General features: G+C 36.9%; 1 protein-coding gene across 1 annotated transcript; it reads left to right on the top strand.

Moving 5' to 3' along the window:
• Window positions 1-2,462: 2,462 nt before the first annotated feature.
• Window positions 2,463-3,485, top strand: LOC110691579. Its single transcript, XM_021868522.1, has one exon. The coding sequence runs from the start codon at window positions 2,463-2,465 to the stop codon at window positions 3,483-3,485; it is 1,023 nt and encodes a 340-aa protein (XP_021724214.1).
• The last annotated feature ends 18,673 nt before the right edge of the window (window positions 3,486-22,158 follow it).

Raw genomic sequence — 22,158 nt, 5'->3', positions numbered from 1 at the left:
TAAATCTCAAACCGGGCCCAGTTTAGTAAATTGGCCATAACTTCCTCAATATTCATCGGAATTGGGCTTATAATATATCGTTGGAAAGGTCTTTGCAAGCCCCATCCAACTATACCATTATTAGACCCATATAATGGACCAACCAAACTGGATTGGCTGTTTTGTTAAAATAAAGTTTTCCAAAACAGGGAGAAGAGAAAAAAAATAAAACTTTCCGCAACACTAGACCTTTCCACACTTTCGTTTCATCCGATTATGATTCGACGTGAAAGGTACTCATCACCAGGTTTGGTTTTGGGGAGACACAAATGGGTGTCTACAAGTTGATGTAGTGATTAAATTGGTTGATTGATTATATGCATGTGTGTGATTGATTGAAGAGTAGCTAACTTTTATTGTTGCACTAGATTGCATTGTAAGTTCACATTGATACGAACATTTGATTTGTGGCTTGCATTTGTCGATTGAGTTGGTGGTAAATTCCCTTGCTAGATTCTCTTGTACTTGATGCTAGTTTGACCTCTTGGAGAATATCTTATCATACTCTCTTGATTGCCTAATTGATTTTCCCTCACAACACTCAACATAGTCAATTCCAATCCCGGTTAGTTGTATTCATTGAACGTATATGTGGATCCCAAACCCTAGTGTTTGATATATTTGTTTTTAATCTCGTTCTCTTAGTTGTTTTAGAGTACACACACCTTACTTTACCTCTTCGAAATAACTTAACTCTAGCAATAGTGACCACCTCCCATTCCTAGTGGTTCGATCCTTTACTTAACCCTATACTAGTTATAAGGGTGTATTGAGTGATATAAATTTTGTTTGGCCTAGGGAAGATTAGTCCAACGACCTAGTCTCCACCCGTAATCAAAATGGCGCCGTTGCCGGGGAATGGCATAGTTGTTTGCTATTATTGTTGAGTGGATTTCATTTGAATTCAAAAATACAAAAAGATTTTTCTTTTAGGCTACATTTGTATCCGTGCTACTAATAATTTCATTTGGGATTGTTTGTGCAAGTGAACATGGGAGAAGTCCCAAGGATAACATTGAGGGAGTTGGGCACTTCAGGTGCATACAAGTATGAGAGCGGAATTGCTCCATTATTAATCTTGAAAAGTGACTTTGAAATCAAGTCGACCATGATAACTTCGATTGAAAGGCAAAAATATAGTGAAGGAACAAATGAAAGTTTGCTCAATCATCTTAAGGATTCGAGAAATATTGCAACACAATTAAGGTGAACGGGGTTGCTCAAGAATTCATAAGGCTTAAAATATTTCCCTTTTATCTAATTGGAAGAGCTCAAGAATGGCTTGATAAGGAAGTGAGGCCTAATTCCTTAAGAACTTGGGATGTAGTCACCAAGAAATTTCTTTCCCGTTTCTTCCCTCAAAAGAAAACGGCAGAAACTAGAGCTTTGATTTAAAGTTTCAAGCAAAGGACTAGTGAAATCCTCTATGAAGCATGGGAGAGGTACAATGATTATCAAAGAGAGTGTTCTCACCATGGAAATCTGACTTACCAAATCACTCATATTTTTTATGGTGGTTTGAGTCCTCGAGAGAGGTCAAATCTTGATGCCGCAGCCAGAGGCCCAATCATGAACAAGACGATGGAAGAGGTTGTGGATGTGATAGATGATGTAGTGAGGAACTACATGGAATTGCAAGAAGTTGAGATAGAGTCGACAAGCGAAAATGGCTCCTTTGATCAACTCAACACTATCAACAATTTGTCCACACTAATTTCGGGCTTAGGAAGAGAGGTGGTTTCTATCAAGTCTAAGCTTGAGAATGCTTCTTCACAAGCACAAACTCTTCCCTCCCGATTTCCGAGGAGAGGTACATCTTCTTACTCTAACCCTCTTTTCGCTTCTTGTTGCATGATTAGAGAATGTTCGTGATTTATGTGGAAAGAATGATCATGATGCTTCTAATTGCCCCAATGTTACTTGTTATGGATGTGATGAATATGATGGAAATGAGAATGAGCATGTGAATTATGTTGATAATAATGATTTTGGACCTAGATTCAATATTCAAAATAATATTGGGAATAGGAATTATCACAACCATGAGAGCTATGATAGTTATAACCAAAATAGTGGTTATAGGAACCAAGTAACCCAAGGGTTTCGTGGTAACCATAACAACTATGGTTATAATGATAAGTCACGGCCAAGTATATGGGGATCATAACCAAGGTTATGGTAACCATAATAAAATTTTTTGCCAAAATCAAGGTATGGGTAATTAGAGTAACCAAAGTAGGGGAAATTTTTACAACAATGCTCAAAGAGGTCCCTCGCCCAAATTTACTCCAAAGACCTAAGGGCAAGGTGATAATTCCTATGATCAACTATCTCTTTATATGAGTAGATTAGAGAATGATAAATTGAATGATTACATATCGTCTAGTAACAAAATGTTTCATGACATGTTAACTTATAGAAAGATGCATGAGACCCAAATCATTCAACTAGCCATCACCTCGAAAAAGCATGCTACCCTTTCTTCTATACCTTCACAAGGACTTGATCCTAAGGAACCGGCTTGTTCTATCACCACTAGGAGTGGTAGGGTCCTTGAGAGTGAGGTTTCTAAGAAGAGTGATGCGAAAGAGAGTCCAATTGAGAATGAGGGAGATGAGAGCCCTTTGGTTGAGGAAGTTGCTAAGGAACAAGTTGAGAAGGTGAAAGAGAAAGAAAAAGAAGTCTACAAACCCAAACTTCCTTACCCCAAAAAATTCAATAGGCACAAATTGGATGAACAATTTGGGCAATTCATTGAGATGCTTAAGAAAATTCATCTTTCTATTCCTTTCACCGAAGTCTTGAAACAAATGCCTAACTATTCTAAATTTCTTGAGGAAATCTTGAGCTGTAAGAGAGATTGCAACATGGTGGAATCGATGAGTTTGGGGGAGTGTTGTAGTGCCTTTATCCATAATGACTTTCCCCCAAAGATGAAAGATCCCGGAAATTTCTCCATCCCTTGCAATATTAAAGGGAAATTATTCCAAAATGCCCTTTGTGATCTTGGTGCTAGCATCATTCCCTATTCCGTTTGCAAGAGACTTACGATAGGTGAGCTCCTTCCAACCAACATGACCCTTCAATTGGCTGACCATTCTATTAAGTTTCCTAAAGGTAGAGTTGAGGATGTTCCCCTCAGGATAGGAGAATTCACTATCCCCGTTGATTTCACTGTGTTAGAGATTGCAGAAGATGACCACATTCCTATCATTTTAGGAAGACCCTTTTTAGCTACTTCAGGAGCTTTGATAGATGTTAAGGGAGGTCGTATTACTTTGAGAGTTGGTAATAATGAGGAAAGTTGTGAGTTAAAACTGATGCATGAGTCTTTGTCCCTTGTGAAAGGAATCATGTGTGTTAATTCCCCTCGCTCCATTGATAATGTGTGTGTGATTAATTTTCAACTAATGATTTTCATGAGATTTTTGATGATGTGCTTGTGAGTTTTGATTGCATGAAAGTTAGTGAAGAGAAAAATGAGCTTTAATTTCAAAGGCTATGGACAAAGAGGTAATTGACATTTTGCATTGGTTTGAGCTTTGCCCTAAAGAGGAGGAGGATGATTCCATGGATGTGGATGGTATGAAACTATCTAAAAAAAAGGAACAAGATTAAGAAGAAAGCGAGAACTTCTAGAAAGAAGAGAATGAGAATGAAGTTGAAGCAAGAGAGGCTTGCTTTAGAAGTCCAATCAAACGGATTTTTATCAAGCAACAATGAGAAGTTGCTAATTATTGAAGAGGAATTTGTGCCTTCCACCACTTTGAATAAGGTGATGTTCTTTGACCCTCCATGATTTGGAGGAAGGGTCGAGCTTAGGACAATAAGCAAGCGCTTCCCGGGAGGCAACCCGGAGATTTCTAACCTTTTCTTTTGATTTCTTTTTCTTAATGTTCTTTCTTTTATTTTCTTTTCTTTCACTTGTTTTTCTTTTGGATTTATAGGGTGAATTCATGGATTTGGATTAATTCAAGTGAGCATGAGCAATTGAAAGGTACTTTGCGGTTTTTTATGTGATTATATTCGATTTTATCGAATTTTGAAGTAAAAGGGTAAGAAATGTTAGTGAGGTAAGATAGGAAAAATTGTGCTTATATTTGAAGAATGCTTGAACTTAGTGGGTTCATTGTGGTGCTATCATTATTTTAGGATGTTGAACCCACTGTCAATATGTTTTGAAACTTCCATATTTGGTGGGTTCAATAGACCTGGGATGATATTGAACGAAGATCCCACACGTGAACGCACCAAGGAAACCAAGAGAACAGGAAAGCTCAGAGGCACGGGCGCTCGCGACACTGGCACGGGCGCGTTGCCAGGGTGCGCGGCCATGCACCCCTGTGTGGTGACCCCTTTTCTTATTCTTTTTCCTTTCTTTTCCTTATTTCTCCTTCCTCCCTATCATAGCTCGAGCGAACCCCTTTCCCACTCTAAACTGCACAAACCCTAACCTATACTCATTCAATTTCATCATCTACTCCTTCAAATTTCATCAAAAATCATAAAAATTTTCCTACATTTTCATCATTTTAAAAAAAAAATCACATTACTTTCATCCATTGTTGAAGCAATTTGGGATTTTTTCGTTCTTGAGGGAATTGATGGCCAAAAATTGTTCAATCTTGCTCCTTGTATGGTATAATCATATTCTTTTACTCTAAATTGCATTATTATATCAAAAAGTTGCAAGTATTAGATTGTTCATGGTTGTGAATAGTAGTAATATGAATTATGGTGATTTTGATGATTGATATTGAATTTTGGATGATTATTTGTGTTGTTTGTTGATTGATAATAGCTTACATTGTGTTGTTTGATGTTTTGTAGCATATTTGAGCATATTTGTTGTGATGGTGAAGTTGGTTTTTGGTAGTTTGGTTGTGATTGAAGTTGGTCGACTGAACCAAGGTGTGATTTATGGTTTGGAGTGTTGAAGAAGTTAAATTTGTGATTTGGTTGTGATTATTTGGTGAATCATCATGTCTAAATACTTGAAAGTCATCACCTCCAAAACCAAAAAAAGAAAAACAAACATTTCCATAGAGGAACCATCACCCTAAAACACATCTTCTCCTCAATCACAAAACCTTGAACCCCTTCCTATTCCTAAAATTCGTTTCGTTGTCAAATCTAATAAGCCTACTTGGCAAAACTACCAAAAGAGAGCCTATAGTCCCTCTCGGCATTACCATCAATTTAGTATGATAAAGTTGGGGACTGATGATGATTTATGGGTTCTACTTAATATTCTTGGATTTGGAATGCATGCTACTAAGAGCTACCGGACCTACATTGAGCCTATTTGGGAGTTCTTGGCTTCTTTGAGTGTGACTCCTAATGGTGATAAAGAATATGAGTTCACCTTCCATCTTTTCAATGATGTTCATGTCATGTCCTTGACCGAGTTCAATGTGGCTTTGGATTTCAATCCGAATGCGGATTTCTTCTTTTTCTTTTAGTTTTTATGGTTTGCCTCATGTATGTTGGTGGAGAGTTATAGGTTAAGATCTTAGTAAATCTTAACAAGACCTCACTCATCCTCATAGGCGCTTTGTGGTTTAAAGGGCTTGGTGTAGCTAAAAACAACCGTGACTCCTACATTAGTGAGTCTTAGTGTATATTCCCATCTTATGTCTTTCTTTTTCTTTTTCAATAAGTCTTTCATCCTTATTCTTTCTTGCTTTGTTTTGCTCGAGGACGAGAAAAAGTTTAGCTTGAGGGAATTTGATGAGTGTCATTTATGGCACTCATTTGGTTCTCTTTAGGGATGAATTCATGCTATTTTATAGCTCTATTCTTTAGTTTTTCCTTAGTTTTACTCTTTATTTACTTAGTTTGCATTTTCTTAGTTGATTTTATATATTTATGCATTTCTTGGTTTATTTTGTTATTTTCTCTTTTATTTGCTTGTTATCGTTCATTTTTAGTTTATGATCATAATCCGAGGATTCCCGAGTCTCCTTCCTAAGTTTTACATAGTTTGAGATGCCTCTTTCCTACCATTTGATGTTCAAGTTTGAAGGAGTGTAAAGTCTAAGTCTTCTAGCTCGTGTATTCAAGCGGTAGGGGCATCATTCTTGGTGTTGAACCCAACGTGAAGGCTATTCAAAAACTTCCTCCTTCTGTGTTCATCAACATCATCAAGTGGAGTGCGCGAGGAAGAACAAAGTCGAAGGTGAAGGAGGCTGCCCTGCACCTAGGCGCGGGCGCGCGCGACCATGGCGCGGCCGCGCAGCCTGGTGGCAAGGCCGCGCCTCTCTAGGTCTCTATTCCGTACCCAATTTTGTGCGGCCGCGCTCCCCCTTAGTGATGGTCGCGCCAGTACATGTCTCTTTGGACGATCTAACTTCCTTCTTTTTGTTTGTTTTACTATATATAGATTTTTCTTCTATTTTTAGAGAAAGAAGAGTTAGTTTTAGAATTAGGTTAGATTTTCTTAGAGGTAAAAGAATTAGAGTAGAAATTTTAGATCATTTTGTAGAGAGAGAAACTCTAGTTTATAGAGAGAGAAATTCTTGATTGGTGATTGAAGATTGATGATTCTAAGCATTTTCTCCATTGATTTGAAGCAAGTTTGTAAGGATTTCTTTTACTTAAATGCAATCTTTAGCTTTTGATTTCAATTGCTTTGTTAATTGTTCAAGTTTGATTGATTTGTGATTGATTTTAGTTTGATTAATATGTTGATGATGAATTTGTTATTTAGCTTAGTGTTGATCTTAATTTCCATGGATTGTGAGTCGTTTACTTGCTAGGGTGATGGTGAAGCATATATGAGTAATGGATTGATGCTAATTGGGGGAAATTGATGGAGTTGATGTAGTGATTAAATTGGTTGATTGATTATGTGCATGTGTGTGATTGATTGAAGAGTAGCTAACTTTGATTGTTGCACTAGATTTCATTGTAAGTTCACATTGATATGGACATTTGATTTGTGGCTTGCATTTCTCGATTGAGTTGGTTTGTAAAGTCCCTAGCTAGAGTCTCTTGTACTTGATGCTAGTTTGTCCTCTTGGAGAATATCTTATCATACTCTCTTGATTGCCTAATTGATTTTCCCTCACAACACTCAACGTAGTCAATTCCAATCCCAATTAGTTGTATTCATTGAATGTATATGTGGATCCTAAACCCTAGTGTTTGATATATTTGGTTTTAATCTCGTTCTCTTAGTTGTTTTAGAGTACACACACCTTACTTTACCTCTTCGAAATAGCCTAACTCTAGCAATAGTGACCACGTCCCATTCCTAGTTGTTCGACCCTTGACTTACCCCTATAATAGTTATAAGGGTGTGTTGATTGATATAAAATTTTTTTTCCATAGGGAAGATTAGTCCAACGACCTAGCCTCCACCCGTAGTTAGGTTTTGAACATTCTGCCGTAACAGGTGTCGCGCGCATCTGAATATGTTGCGCGCGACAGCCCTGCGCAAGTAGATTGGTTGCCCTGCCATAAGCAACGCAACTGATTGTCTTGCGAGCGTTATTATGGTAAGATTCGATTTTATATTTTTATGAAATTCTAAATCTTCCGCAAGCGCATCACTAGTCGTCGCGTAAGGTGTTACGCACAACCTTTTTACTTGCGCGTGCCAGACCAGCGCGACTCATTGAGATGCGCGCGGATTTCTCTGCGGTAGCATTGATTTTACCTAAGCGCCTCTAAATCCGTCATTTTTAGGTTTTAAGCTCGGGCTTAAGCCTAATTATGATCGGGATTAGTTGTTTGGACCTTAATGCATTTGTTTTGAGTTAGGCTAGTTTATTCTTATGTTCTTGTGATTCAATCAGTTATCCATAAGTGTTCTTCATGTTAATCCAACACGAAGATGGTTTTATTTATCGTCATTGCACTTCCTGTCGAGACATGAGGCTAAAAGTAGATGTCTACAGTTAGCCCCCACCTTGATCAAGTCTAGAATAGACGAGGATCAAAGTAGTCAAGGAAATAGATCCGAGACTTATTCAGCGAAGTTCTTAAAGAACCGAGAATCTTTCAGGAATGTTTTGGGATGTCGAAACGGTCTTTGATTCGCTAAGTGCTTAAGACACATAGCTATTAAGGTTAGAAAAAAGTATTTTCTATTCTTAACGCGTTAAAGAATCTTGATTGATCCTTTGCAATTGTAGAACACTTTTACAAGTAAAGATGTTCTGGGTGATGTCACGTCATGAGAAGAAATCGGTTTAAAAAGGCATAAAGGGGATGGGGTCCTCTCAATGATGTCATCGTTGGTCTAAAGTCCCTCGATATGTCATTGAAACTTTAGCCTAAGTTTAACAAGTTGTAAAGATGATAAAAAGGGTGTTTTGGCTTTCGCAACCCTAACATGTGAATAGAAATCTTGACAAATTTTCTTGTCAAAACGCAGTACTCGGTGTCCACAAAATAGAAATACGTATCTCAGGACTGAAGACATATATCCAAATCCAGTGAGAGAGAAGAAAATCAGCAACTTTCTCAGCAGTTTTGTCCACAGAAGAAAACACGTATCTCAGGACTGGGGGCACGTTCCTACATAGATGCGAAATCGCACATCTGATAACTTGTATTTTGGTATGGTTTTAGGGTGTCTTTGAACCTTGTTTACTTGATAAAATCAGTGTTTTGGTTCACTTTTGCTTTATTACTATGCAATTTTTGTGTACCCTATGCTTCACGGGTTGTTGGTGTTTTTGTTTAGTAGTTAGGCCTAAAGACAACCAAGTGAAGCCTATGGATGATGAATCAAGTTGGAAACCAAGAAGATGATGAAAAGAGGCCAAAGAAAAGTAACCAAGTCAAGAAGAAGAAGAAACTGCAGTGGAGCGACCTCTCCAAAGAGTGGCGCGACCTCTCCTTAGGCGCGGCCTCTCCAGGTCAGTGGAGAGGCCTCTCCACCCCGCTGCTGTAGATACTTCCAAACTTGGCAGTTTCAAGGATGTTGTGAGGAGAGGCCACTCCAACTATTTGGAGAGGCCTCTCCACCTATTTGGAGAGGCCTCTCCACCTCGTTGCCAAACTTCCTGCCTCACTTGGCAGATTTGAAAGAAGAAGTGAGGAGAGGCCTCACCAACATTATGCCGCGGCCTCTCCACCTTTTCGGAGAGCCCTCTCCGCCCTGCTACGAAGCATTCTTCCATTTTGTCTCTAGTTTGGAGCGGCCTCTCCAGGCCTTGGAGAGGCCGCGCCCGATGGGTTCCGCGTACTTTCGATTGTGGATTTTACTATGAAATGGGGGGTTATATATAGCTTTAAGGGGCTCATTTGTATGGATCTTCTTCTCTCTGAACTCCATTAGACTTATTCTCTTAATTATTTCATAGTTTTCCTTTCCCTTAGTTTAGTTTCTCAAAATCTCAATCATTTGTAAGAATTATTGGAAGTTTGTTCCATCAATTTCAACAATTTCCCAACTTTGAAGTTTATTAAGTAATTTCTTTCCTCGATCTCTTGCTCTAAATTTTCAATTTTAATTGTTTTGAGTTGATAGTTTCTCCCTTAATCTTGTTTATTTATTCTTGCATGTTTAATCCATCCTTGTTTCATCTCTTTCCTAACTTATTTGAATTCATGAAAATCCTAGATTTAATTGTGAGAGTAATTTCCACCATGTTTAGTGAGTAGTCTCTTAGTTAGGGGTTGGGTGAAAACCTAACTAAGCTATGGCTAATTGACTTGGAATTATTCATGTGCTACCTTGGATTGATAGTTGTTTGTGCTTGAATTGATAATTTCATGTGTATTTTGTTGGCCACAATATGCTTATGTGTTCATCCCTCTTCTTACATCGAAAGATGGGGTTTTGGAGTGAGTCCTTTCTTGTGCAATTAGATTATGCTACTTTCAGGATTTTGGATGTTTGGTTTCATTGAGTAGGTTGCTTTAGTATGGTAATTAGGTGAGAAATCCCAATTATTTGAGCTTCATGCTAGTTCGGAGCGATCGAGAGACAAACTTGAGCTAGAAACCCACTTCCTATCCTTGAGACTTAATCCTTATCGTGTTAGTGCTTAATCTAGGGAGTACTTATGTTGTGACTTTGAAAGAAGACAATGTTAAGTTCCTTTTCAATCTTCTATGTGTGCTCATGATTCATCCTTGTTATTGATTCCTTGGCTTTGGTTGATGTTGAATCCCGTTTCCCCTAGCGTTCTTTTATATAGTAGCTAACCATTCAAAACCCAATTTGTGACCGAATTAGCTTACAACCGCTTCATACTCTTGGTGTTCTTCACCCATTCCCTGTGCACACTATCCTCTACTTACCCTAGACTTGTCTTAGGTTAGTTTAGGTAGAATTATTGTTTGGTTTAGGGTAATTGTCCAACGACCGATTATTCCCTTTACCAACGTCGCTCTTTATACAGGGGGTGGACAAGACCCTAACTGCCTGGCAAGTTAGTAAGGTCACTAATTTCCGTATTTGCTTTCTTTATATAGGGAGTGGACGACACCCTAACCATTCGGTAAGCCAAAAGGCTCACTGACTACCGTATTTGCTTCCAATCGAGAAGTTTCTGTTCTCGAATGGTTTGGCGCGCCTGTCGACTCGTTACTTAACGCATACAGTAATGTAAAGAAATTCTACCTTTTAGTTACGAGATTTCGATCACGTTAAGCTGGAAGGAGGTGAAATTTTACGTAACACCTACGCCATACATTTTTACGCCACATAAACGTCGTCCTTTTTGCTGTGGACTCCAAAAAGAAAGAAAAGAATGTGACGTTTCATAAGTCAGCACAGTAAAATGACAAACATGTCTATGAGAGCTTTTACATAAGGCACCACTATTGAACGTCTTAATACACGCTTACGAAAAATGTCGAAAACGTATGCTTAGGGAAGGCACAAAGCACGGTATGCATGCAGGACGATGCAAAAAAAATATCAAAGAAGAAAAAAAAAACTACAAAATGCAAAGAAAATAAAAGAAATCTCGATAATTTGCGCGCCATTACGACTAACAACGAGCAAAAACCGTAAAAAGTTAATCAAACGGATCAAAATTCAAACACCAGTCCTTTAAGTAACTAGTATCTGCATGCAACTCAGTGGGTCACGCAGGCCAGGCGCGCGCATCGTTTTGAGTTGCGTTGGATTGTCACACGCATTTGATTAAGTTGTGCGCGACATTTAAATCACCAAAAAGAAATCGCGGAGCGCGATTTTCATCTTACTTTTTCACTCACTTTCCTTCGCCATTTTCGACTCTTTCTCTGTCTAAAAAGCTTGGATTTTCTTGTTTTTCAAAGCTCAAGAATGTAGATCTCATCCCCTATTCACATTTTCCATAATCTAATGTAAAATCTTTACTAAAAATTGTTTCTTTTTGGCTTAATTCAGATGATTTTTGAAGCGCAAAACCCCAAGTTTCGAATTTGGGGGTTTTATTAGGTTCATTTTCTTAAAAATTTTTGTTCCATGTTATTATACTATGTTTAAGGAGTGTTTTGCAACAAATTTTATGAAAATGGTTAAGTATTGAACCTTGCACGAGCATTTCTTCGTTTAATAATTGTTCTTGAAATTTCCTTCTATTTTAGTTTGATTTTTGTTGTTTTTGCTTGCTCATTTTGGTTATACTTGTTGAATATGAAGTAAATTATAGTATTGGAACTAATTTTATCTTCATAATTCATATTTTAAAAATTTTGAATTCGAAAAAATTGGTGCGAAGTATACTCTTAGCTTATCTTGCCATGTTCGAACTTCAAGACTGTTTGGTAGATGATAATTATGTTTATGCTATCAATATTCATCTAAAAGTAGTTGATTCTTTGAAATATAGGAAAATAATCTCTTGAATGCTTTAGTTGAAACTGGTATAGGATGGCTTTTGTGGGTTTTAAAGGCCCCCGTAGACTGAGTTTAACTGCAAGTATCGTAGCCCCCAAGCATAGGTGCATTTGATTTTTGTGTTATGCCCTTTCGGTTAGCTGTTATGCTGCCGATATGGGTCTAGAACATGTACATTAGCTTAGTTTTAGCCTTAGATAAATAAAGTAATAGGGAACTCTGTCCATTTATAGCATGAATACCCCTCCACTTGTTGATGTCGAGGAGGATCTTGGATTCCCGTACCTGACAAGGTAGTTCCCCTGAAAAGAGGGTGACAAGTCCTCGTGAGGAGGTTTGGGAGAGACGCATCGGAGTTGATCGATGTCGCCAGGAGGATGTGGTCTGGGAGGCTCCTCCCAGGACCTATACCATCATGTTTCGATCAGGAGTTGGCTTAGCATAGTGAGTTCTTTTGCATCTTTTTTTTTGTTTCTCTCTCTCTTTCTTAAAACAAACGTAACCGTATAATTTTTCATATGTTTTTTTAGAGTGAGCCTAGCATGCGTTGGTACGGCTCGGGTGACTTGAGGGGTCGTTTTGAGAGTTTACCTGATGTGGTAAAGGAGGTAGTGGAGCTTTCCGGGATCAGCCCCTAGCTAGCGGCTCTTCTAGATTTATCGAGTCAGCTAGCGTCGTCAGCTTTCCTTCGTGGTTTGCTAGAGTTTTGGTGGGATTCCACCAATACTTTCCACTTCCCATTGGGATAGATGACGGTTACCCCTTACGATTTCTTTATGATTACTAGCTTTCCTTTCGGAGGTGTGCCTTTAGCCATGGAAATGGGTAAGGGGTCAGACGAGAGACTATGTGACCTTGTGGGGGACCCCCTTGCAGCAACCCTCCACTTGTATGCGCAGTCTTGTCCGTAATCGGTTCTTGCTAACGAGTTGTTGGCTGATGAGGTTGATCGATAGTGTACACCTGAGAAGCTGGCTCGGATATACATTGCTCACGTTTTTTCTGTCACTATCTTGAGTGATCGGGGAGAGCGTTTTGCTATTGGGTTACTTATTTGCCTCAATGATTTGGGGCAAGTGAGTAACTTGAGTTGGGCGAAGGTGTCGTATGCCGGTATGATTTAAGCTATGGGTAAGGCGACCCGGGTGATGGATTCCGCGGCAGCTACTAAGGTGCCTCGGATCTCCATTTCATGGCATTGTCGTGTCCTCGAGGTGCGTGTTCATTTTTAACTGTGTTATCTTTTTTTTATCACCATTTTCGCCTTTTGATCTCATTTTTTTCTTTCTTTTAGGCTTGGGGGTACTCGTACCTGCCTTTCTTAGCCCCCAGGTTACTTAGGGCGGCTTGATTTCCTATCGACCATCGTCTGTTCATGATTAAAAAGAAGCGAGCGACTTTAACAGGCGACTTTCGCTAGATCGGTGAATATTTTAATAACACATGTATATATTTATTGTTATGATTATTATTATGTTTTTTTTTATGATTTTTCATGTGGTTGTGTTTTGTAGATCGATCTCCATCCTTGGAGTTTGTTCGTTGGAGTCCTTGAGGCTGTCTAGTCTGGCATGGTTCGTTGCTATTTCTGGGCCCTTTATCAAGGACTTCCGATGCTCTAGAGGTCAGACGCTTGGTTTTTAGGCGAGCGTGTTCTATAGTAGTCTTCGTCCGAGAATCCTCCGATCAGGATGTTGCGTCCGGACCTGCTGTCTACCAAGGATCGAGCTCAAGCGATCCTTGGTTATCGAGCGGAGCAGCTGGTGCTTTCGAGTGCATCCTACCCGACATTTGTTGCATCCAGCTGACTTGTTTTCCATCTTTTGTTCCAATTAGTATTTTTACTATCTTTTATTGTTTTATTTTTATTTTTTGAACTTTGACTATTTTACTGTATTTTCAGCGAGTCAATCTAGGCGGTTAGGTGCTTCCTACGGCGAAGATCACGTATACCGATGCTTTTGGGTCGATAATTCGTGAGATTCTCCCAGCTACGGAGGATGAGGACATACCGTTTATTTCTTAGACGGTTGAGTCGGTATGTTTATTTTGTATATGTATTTATTATTTTTTCTTTCATATACATTTGTTTGATAACTGTCCTTGTATTTTTGAAACAGGTTCCACGAGAGATCGTGAACGGCATAGTGAGGACTATGCGTGCTTTCCCAGCCGCTTATCGAAGAGCCCTCATGGCTTTGTCATGCCATGATCATCGGATGGTCCCGGTAAGTTTATTTCTTTTCCTTTCCTTCTTGTTTTTTTCAAAGTAATTACATATTTTGTGTATTAATTTTTGTTTTCGATTTTGCAGGAAGTATAGCAGCCTTCAGGGGATCGCCGAACACCCTTACTTCCTTTTGTATTTTTTTTATGGAAAACAAATCTACATATATTATTTTTTTGTTGTACATATAACAAACATATCTTGTATATATATCATATATTTCTTTTGTTTCCTTTTTTTAAAAAGAAAAAATTTCCGAGGGAGAAAAAGGGTTCCCGACTTACCCCTCTCGAAAAAAATAACAAATAACAAAAAAAAAGAAAAGAAAAAAGGAAAATGAAAGGAAAAAAGAAAGAGTAAGGAAAAAGAAAGAGGAAAAGGAAAAAAGAAAGGTGAAAAGAGAAAAGGAAATAAAGAAAAATAATAATAAAATGGAATAATAAAAAAAATAAGAAGTTAGAAAAAAATAAAATAATAAAAAAAAAAGGCACAAAGAAAGAAGGAAAAGAAAAGAAAACAATTGTTAACAAAGTGAAGTGTATGATTAGTCATGAGATTTCATTAATATTCCGTTATTTTGTAGTTCAAAATAAAGAAATAATCCTAACAACATGTCACGACAGTCAAAGCGCGCGACTGGATACGTTGCGCGCGGTTGTCGCGCGCATGTGAATTAGATGCGCGCACCGCCTGCGGGTAAAGTTTCCTCTGAGCGATAATTGCTGAAATTTTGCCCCTTTTAATTTGGGTCTATTCAAACGTGGTTTCATGTAGGCTTTTGATCATCTCACATTCATTCGTTAGTAGTACTATATAGAAAAAGATTTAATCTCTCTACTATCTCTGTAACACCCCAAATCTTGCTCTACGGAAATACTAGTATAATACGTATAATTATACCGTAGAGATAGACTTGGGCGTATTAATGCCACGTGATTACGCAAGGCTACTCAAAATACTTAACAAACAAAACTTGCAGCGGAAACTCAACTTTCTTTTATTAATACTTATAAAAATAGTAACATTGTTATGAATACTCAAAAGAAAGACAAGAACAACATTCCTAAACTAAATGAAGCAAATCCCTGGACTCCCATATGCTCATTCATGACTCCACCTGAAAAAAAAGTCAACACTGCTTACCATTACGGTACACAGGGCGAACCAAAACAAATAAGAAATACGGATTAACAAATTATGCTAAGTACGATAAGTGCAAGATAGTGTAAACTCAATTTATTTGCAAACATGCTTTTAAAACCAATTCCAATAATTAATTCAATAATTCAAAACTCATTGTTCCAAAACCGATTCCAATGATTCATATTCAAAATAATAGTTAATAAAACCAATTCCTTTTAATCCAATTCCTCACCCAAGTGTGCACACCCCCAAGCTAGTCTCCTTATATTACAAGGCTATTCTTGAGGTAAGACCCGGTCATACAAAGTCCAAGGCCTTATCAATAAACCAAATCCGCATAGTGGAATTACTAACATACTTATAAAGCATTAATAATAATAATTCAATGGTTCAATAAATCCTTATAATATCAAGTAGTTTCAATATAATTCAAAATCCTATTTAATTAATTCCACATTCTTTCAAAATCAAACCTTGTAAATAAATACTTGAGCATACAATCTCATATTAATAATTTTCAAAATCAACGACTCTTCCTTGAAAAACCTTTATTTAATTCAATAAACCTTTTAAAATATATTCCTTTATTTAAACACGATAAGTAATCCAAACCATTCAAAACATGATTTAAAAATCAATCATTCAAAATAATTTTTTTAAAATCAATACCTTTAAACATAATTTATTTCAAAATCATAATTCAAATCAATTTAATTCGATTACTAATCAAATAATGTAAAACATGTTATTCAAACCTATCACTTTATAAGGTATCTAGCCACCTAAACTTACCATAATCTTTGCTAGAAAAACCACACAAAAAGAACCTCAAGAACCTTGATCAACACTTCGCATTTTCAAAGTTCAATCACGAATACACCTTGCAAATAACATAACCATAAGGTTATCACAACATAAACTCAAATCTAATGTACGTGGACTATAAAACACTTTTAAAATAATACTTTTGTATAAATTATAGCTTTGAAATAGGTATTTGTATTTTGGAAAACTATCCATGAAGAAGATAAAGGAATAGGTTTAAAGAGAATTGAATTTTCGTTTGAAAGAATAGGTAGAACATGCAATGGCCATAACTCCACAATATAACTCCGAATCGAGTGATGCTTGAGCCTAACCTCAAGGTTGTTTTGAGAGAAACAATCCTCTTTGAAACGTCAATACCCCAAAAATTGACCATAAGTGCCCGAAAATTGGCTTTGAAGATAAACGAGATGATTTGTGTAAAATTGAGGAGAAGAAAAGAATAGAATTGGTGTGAAGAATGTGAGAGGTATGAAGGGTTATTTATAGGCTTGCTCATGCCAGAATTATGACAAAAGAATTTGGGAAGAATTACGGCAAGTAGGGTTTATGGGATTACTTGGAGAAGTGAGTAAAAGAATTAAGAAAAGTTTGATATTAAGGTGATTGTGTATAATTGAATATGGAAGGTATGTATGTCATGAAAAATAATAAGGATATTAGAATTACTTGAGGAATAATTAATAAGAATGATTGGAAAGAAAATATGATGATTAGATACTAAAAAGATGGAGAATTAGAATTAAGGAAAATAAGAGATTTTGGGAGATAATTAAAAATATAATTTTACCAATTAAATTCCCCCAAAATAATTCAATAGGGGCATATATATTGAGCTTACAATAGATCAAATTTTCGGACTCCTAAATATATTTAGGAAGATTTTGCTCCAATTTTAAGGAATAAAATAATTGTATAAATAATATAGAATAATTAATTAATTAATTAATTAAATACCAATTATTTACCAATAAATAATCAAGAAAAATTAGATTTTCCATACATGAAAAATCCAAAAATCCTAGCTTTTATTGGAAAATTTCGGCCATAATAAAAAAATTAATAAAATATTATTTTTCTTTAATTAAAATATCCGAAATATATAAATAATCCGGTTTTAAAATAGGATAAAATGGATAGTATATCTTATCCAAAAAAAAATGATTAATTTTCAAAATACTTTTAGCTCCAAAAATAAAATATTCTTTTGGCTCCAAATAATAAATATCTTTTTATAAAAATACATCTTAATTGATTAATCAGAAAATACGTATGAAAATACGAGGTATTACAACCTCTCTTTTTTTTAACAATGGTGAAAACCTTTGAGCAACATTTGAAACAATGGGTACCTTTCCTTTCGATTGAGGATAAGTTAGCTTTCAAAATATACCACCTTGACCCTCTATTGAACTATATGCAATTAGTTATAAATTTTTATTTTCTTTATGCTGCTGTTAATCATTGGGATTCAAATCACCATCTTTTCCTCTTTAAAGGGGATGAAATTGTCCCATTACCGGGCGAGTTTAAGGCTCTACTAGGTTTCCCTGCAAATACTCTCCTCGTGACATATGCCCCTAACTTGTCGGATTCCAAACCTATATTTCAAAGATTTTTTTTGTTTGAATGACAATGATATGGCCAATATGGGAACTGAAGAAGGCGTGAATTTAGTTCAATTTATTGAACACTTTGTTGCCCCTTGTGACAACTTGACTAAACAACGTTTTAAAATTCGTGTTGTATGTTTTTGTCTTGTTGTCAATTGTTTTCTTAGGACACATAAAGAGTATGGAAATTATTCCATGGTGTCCATAGTGGAGCAAATAGAAGGGCGTCACTCATCGGCCCCTTTATCTCTGGCGGAAACTGCTCTCTACTTGAATTGCCTTAGAGGAGACCCTAACGAGAACGGTTTCACGGGAAGTCCACTCCTATTACAAGTACGTTTTTTTTGTCGTGCTTCAGTGCAAGTGTGCGCTGGTCATACCAGCGCAATCTTCTGGGATGCGCACGAGTGGCGCGCGCAATTGGATGTGATGCGCGCGCCACCTGCTTATGTAACGTCGCAATAATTTTATTTTTTTTTTTTCAAATTTGGCTCATGGAGCGTTTGCAAATCGTTAATCAACCACAAAATCTTGAGGCTAACGGAGTGAGAATATTCCTCGGACGTCGAATTCTCTACAAGCATAAGAATGAAGAAGAATGGACGTTGTTTTTCTGTCACGGGGTTCCTCACATATGCTTTATGATTCCTTGGTGGAACATAAGTAGTATGATTGGGAATAGTTTCAATTGTCCCTACATTAGGCTTTTAGGCTTTTCTAGTACTACTTACACCTTTCCTTGCAGGGTGATGAGACAATATGGGATGAAACAAATTATTCATCCATAATTTTGTGATGCCACTAAGGATGTGATATTTAAACCCGAACAAATTCCCTGTTGGATGGAATATTGGTCAAGTCTTCCTAGGTGGGTAGTGAAAAATCCCACGCGAGCATTGTACTATATTCTTTTTACAAAGATTGGATGAATGCGGCAGACAAGGGAAAGCTAGATAAGGCTCGATCACAAAATCAAGTTGCTTTGTCTTACAATGTAACCTTTGATGCATTCGGCCACTACTACTCCTTCTAATGGCCAAAACAAAGGAGTGAGAACAAAGTTAGACTTCTCCTCATCACTTAAGGCTCGTTCAAGGGAACCAAAAAGAAAGTATCCTCCTAAACCCGCGCAAAAGAGTGTGAAGATTAAGGAACCTTCACTAAATCCTCGCAAAAAGGATCCAATGAATGATAAAGGGAAAGGGAAAAGATTTCAAAAATCTCCTATTCCAAGGTTGAAGTAGAACGTTTGGGTTAAGAAGAAGAGCGAAGGGGAAAGCTCTAAGGTTGCTGACAGCACTGCAATGGAAACTACTTCTCCGTCTACTGTGACAATTGAGGACATAGTTAAACCTTAGAGTGTTACACAATCATCAATAGTTTAAGTTCGAATTAAGTGTAATCACCACTATGTTTTTTTTAATTATTATCTAGTTCAATGATGCTTTTTGATTTTTTGAATTTTGTATGGAATAAAAATGATCTTTATTTTTATATGACCGAATCATAAAGATTGCCTACATATTCGTATTACGAAATCACGTCTTTGCGTAGTTCTTTGCAATATTTACTTTTTTTTATATATTTTTCTTCAATTTCTCTTGTAGAAATTAAATGAAAAATTAATTAAACTTTGTTTAACAACTTAAATCAAAACTTAATTTTTGTTTTCGAGTATATGTGATTCTCGAGAAACGCCCTTTTTTTATCGCTAGTAAAAATCGAAATTTTAGTCAGGCGTAAAATTCTGGATTCGTAGTTCGTCATCAGGTGGCGCGCGCAACATCCAAGGTTGCTCGTGCTTGCCGCGCGCAACCGATTTAGTTGCGCTCGACACCTGTACTACGAGTGTTAAATTTTTCTTTTTATCGTATTATTACCCCCACATTATGAAGAGTTTTTCGTGATGTTCAAACTAATTTGAACACTTTGAATGGTATATGTTTTTTTAGTTACCCCCCAAGTGTTATGAACTTTATCGTGTTATTCGGTAAAGTGCATACCACTTAGAATCTTTATTTGAATGCTAAAAAATGATTGTTTAATGAATGAACGAGTTTATTCGGATTTCTTATGTAATATTTTTTAAGTCGATCAATGTTTATTAATTGGCGAATTTCATCACCCACAATATCCATTAATCTGACAGCTCCTCCTGATAGAATTTCAATTACGCGATAAGGTCCAATCCAATTAGGTTTGAATTTTCCTCTTGGACTGGTTGGTGGACCCTTAACCTCTTGTAGTACAAATTCACCTTCTTTAATATTTCGGGGTCGTACCCTTTTGTTAAAATGTCGCGCAATGCATCTTTGGTAAACTTGTACATGATGCAAAGCTCTTAATTGTCGAGAACTAAGGAATATGGAGTTACTCCTATTGATGTTCATATGGATGTTCTATAACCCCATGGAGTGAAGTGTATTTTAATAAACCAATCCTTATAATTTTCTGCCATTTTCTTAATGATGACTGTTATGTTTATATTTGCCGATTCTACAGCTCCATTCATTTGAGGTCTATATAGAGATGAGTGATGATGTTTTACCTTATAACGAGTTAACAGGGTTTCAACTTTTGCTTTGAATTGAGATCCCTAGTCACTAACTAGTTCGTGTGGAACTCCATATCTACAAAATTTGTTTCGTTCGAGAAACTTTGCGACATGTTTAGAAGTGATATTTACGTAAGAAGCAACCTTGATCCACTTAGTAAAGTAATCGATGGCTACTAGTACGTACTCGTGTCTACATGTTCCTGTTGGAGAAATTTTACCAATTATGTCGATTCCCCAAGTTGAGAAAGGCCAAGGGGAATTGAAGTGAGGTTGTATAGTTCGGATTGTGGGAGATGTTCTAAGTTAGCGAACATTTGGCACTCTGGACATTTCTTGACATATTGTATGCAATCATGTTCCATAGCGGACCAATAGTACCCTTATCGTGAGATTATTTTAGCAAGCATTTTTCCATTCATGTGAGGTCCATAAACACCTTTGTGAATGTCTTCCGTAAGGCGTGTGGATTCTAGTTGGTCTATACACAATAAGCTTTGAACACTAGGCCCCTTTTTGCATAATTGACCATTTAATAGACCATATTGGGCTGCGAGTGTTCTCAAGGCTCGTTGTTCTTTCGATGAAGTAATTTCAGGATATGTGCCATGAGTAATATATTGGAGGATATGATCATACCAAGGATTGTCTCCTCTTCGATGTCATTTATTTCCACTATTACGTTGAAATACGCTGGTTCTTCTCTTCTATCAACGCATAATGGCATCATATTTAAGTGATCCGGAATGTTGATCATTGAGGCTAATTTTTCTAGCGCATCGGCAGATTGATTCTCATCCTTTGGGAGATATTTGAAGCCAATATGATCAAAATGCCCGATGAGTTACTCTAGGTGTGCTTGGTATAATATCATTGTAATTTCCCGTGTTTTTAAATATTTTATAAATGAAAATTTATTTTATTTATAATGTTTAATTTTACTTTTCTGCAATTTTATTTCAAGTTCAAATTATTTTTTGGTTGATAAACGATTTTATTAGAAAGAAATTTTTATAAACCATCGTTCTACAATTTATTTTTAAACAAACAAAGCCTAGTCCATCTTATTTCTTAATTTGCCATTATTTTTATGAGGCTCAATCTTAATTACCCTACAATATTCTCTCCTATAAATACCCCATTAATCCCCAAAATTTTCCCTTACAAAAGGTTAGTTCTATTTTTCCTTCTCCTTTATTTTATTTTATTTTATTTTCCTTTATTTTTTTCTTTTTTTTCTTTCTTTTCTTTTTCTTCTTTCTTTCTCCTCTTCTTACGTGAGAAAAGCTCACTTCCTCCCCTCATTGCTGCTGCCGCCCACCTGTTGGGGTTTGGTAAGTCCAACTTACCGCGGAAACGACCCTGACCCAAAGAACCACTCGCAATTAATAAAACCATAAAGCATAACAAATAAACATAAAAGGATATAATCGAAATTTACCTTTAACGCGTGCTTCGCCCGACCCAATAGGCTCTTACTTGAAAGCTTTAGCTCCGAAAATACCGAGGCTCCAACGGTATCCACCCACAAAGGATGAACACCGACTTTTTAGGTCCGCTACCTTGGAGTTAGCAAGGTCCGACCAAAACCCAAGTGTTAATGGAGTTTAAGAGTTTTTTCCAAAATGCAATGCTCTTTCTATTTCCCACTCAAGCAAAGAATTGTCAAGTCATGCTTTGGCTATTTATAAGGAAAGATAGCTTGTGAATTCCACGCATCTTTCAATGTGGGACTTTTCACAAAAAGATCCCACATGGAAAGATTAATGAATTCAATCCTTAGTTAAATAAACCAAGGAACAAGTAACAAGTGTCACATGGTTAGGTGAGGACCACATTCCCACTTGGTCCCCAAGGCATTTCACATGCAATGTGAACTAACCATGTATCACCCAACCTTAAGCCCCAAGTTGGGTTCGGTTGGGCCATTTTATTTTGGCCCGTGTCCATGACCCGTCACCCAGATCCA

The sequence above is a fragment of the Chenopodium quinoa genome, unplaced genomic scaffold, assembly GCF_001683475.1.
Source record: "Chenopodium quinoa cultivar QQ74 unplaced genomic scaffold, ASM168347v1, whole genome shotgun sequence".
In the NCBI taxonomy this organism is placed as follows: Eukaryota; Viridiplantae; Streptophyta; class Magnoliopsida; order Caryophyllales; family Amaranthaceae; genus Chenopodium; species Chenopodium quinoa.
Note: the sequence above shows the minus strand (reverse complement) of the source record. Positions and strands in the feature narration are given on the sequence as shown.